Here is a 7,500-nt window from a genome sequence, read left to right as displayed (position 1 = left end):
TAGTTGCTGTTTGGAGCAGAAACGCTGAAATTGACTATTTTCTGCATGTACTCATACATATACTCATGTACTCAGGCATGCAGTCTCACTCGTATTTTAGCTCTTTTTCTGGAATGGATGCTGCTCTGCGCCCCTTGGTGAACAATTCCTGCGCTCGTGGAGCAGCTGAAAAGGACCACTGGTATGTCTGGTTCCTGGTTTGAAAGTGGAGAGGCGACTTTTGTGCCTTGAAAAAGGAGTAGGGAGCGATAAAGGTACGTCTGTGGCTTATTTTTCAGTGCTCCTCGTACATTTTTGATCGTGATAGAAATTCTCAGACCAAAGTCGAGATGATGGCCGTACAGTTTTCTTGTGGATTTTTTAGTTGTTTCATCTCGTATCTATGTCAGTATCGTGATGGTGAAGTGGAGAGGGTGATTTTCTTCCTCTAGGCTTCGTTCGGCCGACTTTGCTTCGTCCTCGTTGAAAAGTGATCCTGAAAAAAAGGTCGATTCGCAAAATTATGTTGATTTTCAATGTACGTGATGACATGCGATTGCTGGCTATGAATCATAATGTGACTAGGCTAGCAGTAGCTACATGCTTTAGGCATGATGTCCCAGGTGCATTGTTCAGCTGAAAGGTGAGTGCACTGCACTAGCCACTTTAAAAATGTGTCAAAGAAGAAGATTCACAGTAACTTACGTGCACCCGAGATGCTGACTATCCTTTCTTGCTCTGCGGCAATGAACAGAATAAGAACAGAATAAGAACAGAATAAGGAATCAATGGTAAGGAGTACATCTTTTAAAACTCAGGTTTCAGCCCCAACTATTTCATTTGTCCCAGACAAACAACTGCAAAGAGAGGAGTCCTCCAGCCCAAGAGATTGTTCAATGCTCCTATCAACAGAGTAATCTCATACAGGAGTTACAGAGTACCGTACTTCCGCTTTATTGATACCGAAACTTGACTGGCAACCATCTCGCTTGGAGCTGGGAGAAACCTACACACGGTGGAAATTGGCCAGACAAACGGTTGCATTCTATGACAACTAAAAAGCAACGGGGTTAAGCATGTTACACGACTTAACCTACCCTTCAGGGCCATAAACTCCTTCAGGCCCTCTGTATTGTCTAGCGAGCGCATCAACTCCTGGAAGAGCAGAATAATGACGCAAACCACACACGGTACAATATAACCTATCCTAATAGAGTTACTAAACAATCAACTAAGACTCGCATCATTGAGGAGAGTAGGAGTTCAACAACGTGTTGGGTCTGGACCAATCACATCTTCAAATGAACGCAATGGCTGGAGAGATAGCCCAAACATCTTGATATACCGTTATGTCGCCTCTACAGGTCAGGCTTATTTCTGTAGAAGCTTATGTCAATGTTAGGGTTCGATTCGAATTGGTCTTGTATTCGATTCACACCAGGTGTTTCAATGCATATGCGGCAGCACTAAAACCAGGCTTATGTGCAGATGGTCCATCCTGAAGATCAGGCTTGTATTCAAAACAGCCATCTACTCGTATACGAGCCAGGCTTGTACACAAGACAGTGGGCCTGTCTGTTTTCTTACTCTCAGTTCTTGGTTGAAGTGCTGCATTTCCTTTTCAGACTTGTCCTTCATTGTCTTGATCTTCGCTTGTGCTTCGTCTCTGAGCATGGAGTGTTGGGTGGCAGGCAGCATGCAGCATATCAGGAGAGCTTGCAACGAGAGGTCCAACAGCGCACAAGTCTGACTGGGATTACTACGATTGTGAGCGACTCATCAGCGGCTGAGGCAAGCTCTCATATCAAGAAAATTAAGTGTGCACATGTATGTTCTAGCTGATGAGGATACTTGCACTACAGATTACACACCCAGACAATTCCATCGACATCCCCTGGGCCATAGGAGATGCTATGCAGTGACCGATGTTACGTGTTACGTGCTGCAAGCTGCACACTCTATGTTGTACTCTATGTTGTACATATAACAAGGAATGGAGAAACGTTATTCATACCTAACAACAATGAATGATGACCAGTACTCTTAGTAAGTCGATACAAACCCCCTAGGTTAGCAACTCTAATCTTGTCAACAATTAGCATTCTTTTTCAGCCAAGAGTCGTACGCAAATTACAACATAACAAAATTTATTTTTCAAGACATTTTGTTGTCAACAAACGTGTGCATCAAATGTTGACTGTTTACAGTACTGCCGGGCGCCGAAGAACGGCCAGGTTAGATTTTCACAAACTTTCAAGAACGGCCAGGTTAGATTTTCACAAACTTTCAAGAACGGTCAGGTTAGATTTTCACAAACTTTCAAGAACGGTCAGGTTAGATTTTCACAAACTTTCAAGAACGGTCAGGTTAGATTTTCACAAACTTTCAAGAACGGCCAGGTTAGATTTTCACAAACTTTCAAGAACGGTCAGGTTAGATTTTCACAAACTTTCAAGAACGGTCAGGTTAGATTTTCACAAACTTTCAAGAACGGTCTAGGCTGGATTTTTTCGCAGATAAGAATGGAAACTATGATGTACACTCAGAAGTATAACTCTGCATAAAAAGGTTTGGATGATACATTTCCATAATTTCATGGTAAGTCAAACCATGTGAACCAGCTAGTGTGCATATGCATTACCATGCAACAGTTATGTACTGGTACATGCATGTACGGTCCACGTGTAAACATACAATGGCATGCCCATGTATGACTGTACCATCGAATAAGAACGAAACGGCTGAGTTTGTGAAAATAAGAATGGACTAGGCTAGAACCAGCTGACCCGGCTTCATTGTTCCTCGGCACCCAACAGTACTGCACTACAACACTTTTGGTCAGAATGGAACAGAATTTCAGGGCTCACGGGTGGGATGCCAAAACTCGATTACGTGGGAGGACATTTTGAAATCTGATCACCATAGAAATGAGCTCACGTGACCCGAGCTACATGTACGCGGCAGTGCGCGGAGCACAGCAAGGACTCGAGATTTTGTGAGGAGAGTTGCAGTGACTGACAAGAAGAAGTAGAACTGAGGAAGATGGAGATCGGCTGGGGACTTGCGTTTCACTTTGGTTGCCGTTCACCGTCGTTGATGCTAGGGAGGTTTAGTCCAACGTAATCCGTGGGTACTTTACGTGTGTGTACCACGTGATACTCAGTGACCCACGTACAGACGTTTTCTGATTCACGACATACCGTGTATGGAGGCTCACCCACATTCCGCCAGAACGTGGGTGAAAATCAGAATGGAGCGCAATGTGCGAGCTGTGAGGGTGCTCAGCTGAAGAGGTTTCCGAAGCGCGAAATCAAAATATTGGATGAGCTTCTTAGGCCCGGGTAGCTTCGTCTTTGACCAGGTTTGGGCCTTTCGCCTCATGCTTTTGTTTGTTCCGTGTGACTAAACACAACATTGCAACGTGGGTGCCCTTCATCCACTTTACGTGGATCACCCACGTACGCGTTTCTGTTACGTGGGAACTAAACCTCCCTATTGCTTCTTTCCGAGCGAGTGTGTTGCGAGCAGTGCTGGCCACGTAAGCCGAAGTCTTCAGACAGTTCGCACACGGAGTCCTGCGATGGGTAGAAGTCGCGATTTCTGCCGCCGAGTCTTTGCTGAGAAAGGGCTCGACATCTATCTCGTCCGCTGATGCACTGGCGCAGGTGAGGAGAGGTAGAGGACACAAGCTCCTTGATGGAATGAAGCAAAGACTCACACCGTGTTCTAGTTCGTTATCTCTGTTCTCAGAATGTTTTGTAAATGCATGGACACGAGTGAAAGAGCCGTGCCATGCTGCTGTGAGAAGTGACGATGGAGAGTTGTGAATTATTTGATTTGCCACTCTGTTTCATTGCAAGAGGACAAATCAAATGGCTTCGCCGTTGTACTGGTCAAGTATTTTCGGTTCGCCATAGCTGCTGAAGCACACACCAGTAGAGCGCCAATGAGCGAGACAGCAAACGGTTAATAGTATTTCAAGAGTTTGTCAGTCACGGAGGTAGCCCTTGGCGGATTATGTCGGCATAATATTTGGCATAGTCTTGGGATTTCGTCAAAAAATTATGCTCCGGCATAATATACGGATTCCAACATGTAAGGTCGGCATAGTCTTTCGGTTTAGACAAAAATTATGCTTAGGGGCATAATACAGCTTTGTCAGAAAGCCTGCAGATGTTGTTTTTATACCATAGTAATAGTTTCATGTCCAAGTCTTTTAAAGTAAGCATGTCGTACCGTGCACGTGTGCTGCAAAAGTGAAATATGGGAGAAAAGTGCAAAAGTGCACAGAGGTCGCGTCCTGAACTCCTGATGTCGTCACCTCGGAAGCCACGCATGCGAAAACCATGCATGCATACATGTTTTTAATCTGAAAAGGCCGTTGTTTTTCCTTTGAAAATAGGGTGGAACCGAGCATAATTCAGCATATTTGTTGGCATAATTGTGGCATAATCAAAAGCATAATTTGACGATTGGCCGAGCATAGTCCGCCAATGGCTACACGGAGGAAACATTGCAAAAAGCGCCTTTTCTGCTGCCTCGCTGGTGTAGTTTCCGCATCTACAATGCATATGCACATGCTTCCTTCCTTGTCGTCGCGCACGGGAGTTCGCGTGCGCCCCTGCCGACTTAGCTCACTTCCAAACAGTATAAGGTAGCACAATATTGGCTGATTTTGACAATCGATGGCTCAAAATCTTCAGTAGATACTAAGCTACAGTTTAACCAAAGCGATTTTTTTCTAAATCAAGGGATCGCTGTAGAGCATTCACAGACTTTGTGACAATATCTTTAGTTGTGGTCGCGTGACAGTCGAGCTGTCGTCGCGTGAGCTGGCCAGAAACAAAACGGCGCCCACGTATTTGTACACAACCGTGAGCCCTGAATTTGAGAGCTCTTGTTATTTGTGTCTGGACTTCACATATAACATACACGTCCGTACATGTATATGTGATGTCCAGCTTTTTCCTTTTGCTTACCTGGCCTCAAATGTCTTTGCCGTAACAGCAGCAGTGGCACTCAGACCATCTTGGATGTGTTGTAGTTGCTGCAAGAACAATACGAAAAGCATCATATCGTTATGTGGTGATTAGTAGCTACAGCAGTACATTGATTGAGCCATCCCGCTGTCAAGACTCAAACCAATCAGACGATCATTTCCATTACTAGACCATTAGATGAACAGAATTATAGTGAAAATTAATCTGTGTTCAGTGATGTAGGATGGACACCATGTAGTTTTTCTCTTCCACTTAGACCCTTTGATGGTTGAATCTGGTTGAGATTTGACGGAGTTACGTTGGACAGGCACATTCCCTCTAATTTGGATACGGTATAATGTCGAATATTCTGCATAATTCAAAACTTTTTGTTGCACCGATCTGCAAGTCACTTAAAAAGTTAACTTAAATTCAAATGTGTAATTCGAAGTACAGTCAGACCTCGCTTATCCGGTCCTCTTTTATGCGGATCCCTCGCCATCCGGAAGAACATCGTTGGTTGTCGATATGTCATGCATATACAGTATGTGTGTTCGATTATTCGGTTCCCTCGCCTATCTGGATGTTTTTGTCGAAAACGGATGTGAGCGGTTAAGCGAGGTCTGACAGTACAAAAAGTGTGCCCGCTGGATAATGCAAACCCAAGATGTGCCTGCCGATTTCAGGTATGGCCGGCTCGTAAGAAGAAGGAATTGAATTAGATGCAATGGTGTTATGATTCTTCATCCACTTCACCACCACCACCACCACCACCACCACCACCACCACCACCACCACCACCACCACTGCAGTTGCGCTCTGCGGCTGACCACGCATTCCCCACAACAGTAACAAGTACTGAAAATGAAGTGGACGCAGAATTTTCAAGGGCCCGGTGGAGTGCTGCTGCTTACTTTCTTGGTGGTATGATAGCGGAGTAATGGAATTGTTTCACTACAGTGCAGGTTGAGAGTTCTTTAACAGGACAGGAACCTAAAGCAGACACATTTCACCCTCACCACACCCTGCTAGTATTTTCAAAGCTCATTGGTTTCTGCTTCTTCCTCCCTGAATGTGAGAAAAATAACATTGTCTGGGTGCTCCGGCCTGTGCATAGAGTTCTCCTTGGTGGCATTGTCTGGGTGCTCCGGCCTGTGCATAGGCCTATGCATAGAGTTATCCTTAGTGGCTCTTCACAGAATTATTGGTTCATTTATCTGACAATGGCCAAGTGTCGACGTGTCGAAAAATTATGGAGCTGGTTTAGACTTAAAGTGTTGTAGGAATGGGTGTATCCATCCAAATATGTTTTCTGCTAAGGAGCCCATATACAAACCATCAAGCTTTAGTCTACAAACTAAACACATTGCCACAAATAATACACCGCAAGGATGTTTAAACTATCATGATTCATAATACAACGCAAGGATTTAATACCATTTTTAGACGGCCTTGGACTTTCTCGAAGGTATTCCGCTCCTCTTTGAAGTGGTCAATCGTTTTCCGTAATAGCTCATTTTTCTTCAGCATTGAGTTGTACTCCTGTTTGACCTGCAGCATAGTAATTGAGCGCAGCAAAGTAGAGAGTGGGAAAAATAGATGCACACATGCCCGCACAAACACACTCGTTCACACAGTGATATGAGAATTGCTGACCCTACAGCCCTGCAGTTTCAAGGAGGCTGATGATTCTGCACCTGTGCTAAGTCAAGAGGACTGAATACTATCAAGTACTACGTCTACGCATACCTCCACATGCCCTGTACATGTACCAGCATCGCACGCACACACACACACACACACACACACACACACACACACACACACACACGCAGAAAAGTAGAGCCCATCTTAGCAAGAACTACCCTGTTATATACGCACTTGTACAGCATAAGACTCCAAACCCAGTTCAAAGTGTGACCATGGCAATAGAGCGTGGAGATGTTTGAAGACTACAGCACTTTTTGCAACACAACTCATTGCTTGTACTTAGCAATCCCTAGAAACAGTACCAGAGAAAACAACTCTTTTGGAATCAATTAGGGAAGGGACTTTTAGGGCATGCCTTTTTGAAGAGTAATAGCCATCCAATTTTTATTCAGCTCCTCTCTTACTGCGGCCATAAATATACTTACCAGTAAAAGCCTGTTCTCCATTACCCGGGTCTGCTTCTTCAAAGCAACATGCTTCTCCTGAGCTTTGTGAATTCTGACAAAATAGAAAACGATAAAACGAGCAGAATATCATGTCATGAAAATGGAAGAGGACATGGCGTGTGCTACCATACATACATCACCACCAGCTGTGTCTTGCCCGATATCACATCAACTGTGTAATGGCTTTTTCGCGATAATGAAATTTTAGTGATTTTAGCAAAAGTAGTGTTTTCGCTAAGATTAAGTCACACCAGTCTCCTCCTTGCCGACATGAAACACAGATCGCTTGCCTATGCAGAGAATGAGCTATGCGCTATGAGGAAAGTACATATACAAGATTAACAGCAATAAAATTGAAGAGAAGCAGCTCCGCTAAACTCACCCTC

General features: G+C 44.3%; 1 protein-coding gene across 1 annotated transcript in view; it reads right to left on the bottom strand.

Moving 5' to 3' along the window:
* Positions 1–7,500, bottom strand: part of LOC135821619 (uncharacterized) — a 30,802-nt gene that overhangs the window by 13,944 nt on the left and 9,358 nt on the right. Inside the window, exons 6-12 of the mRNA XM_065334618.1 lie at positions 7,497–7,500; positions 7,094–7,166; positions 6,396–6,509; positions 4,959–5,026; positions 1,567–1,645; positions 1,077–1,134; positions 685–717 (exon numbers count right to left, since the gene is read on the bottom strand). The exon at positions 7,497–7,500 is cut by the window's right edge and continues 46 nt beyond it. Of these exons, the coding sequence (XP_065190690.1) occupies positions 685–717; positions 1,077–1,134; positions 1,567–1,645; positions 4,959–5,026; positions 6,396–6,509; positions 7,094–7,166; positions 7,497–7,500 (429 nt within the window). The remainder of the gene's footprint in view (positions 1–684; positions 718–1,076; positions 1,135–1,566; positions 1,646–4,958; positions 5,027–6,395; positions 6,510–7,093; positions 7,167–7,496) is intronic.

The sequence above is a fragment of the Sycon ciliatum genome, chromosome 1, assembly GCF_964019385.1.
Source record: "Sycon ciliatum chromosome 1, ocSycCili1.1, whole genome shotgun sequence".
In the NCBI taxonomy this organism is placed as follows: domain Eukaryota; kingdom Metazoa; phylum Porifera; class Calcarea; order Leucosolenida; family Sycettidae; genus Sycon; species Sycon ciliatum.
Note: the sequence above shows the minus strand (reverse complement) of the source record. Positions and strands in the feature narration are given on the sequence as shown.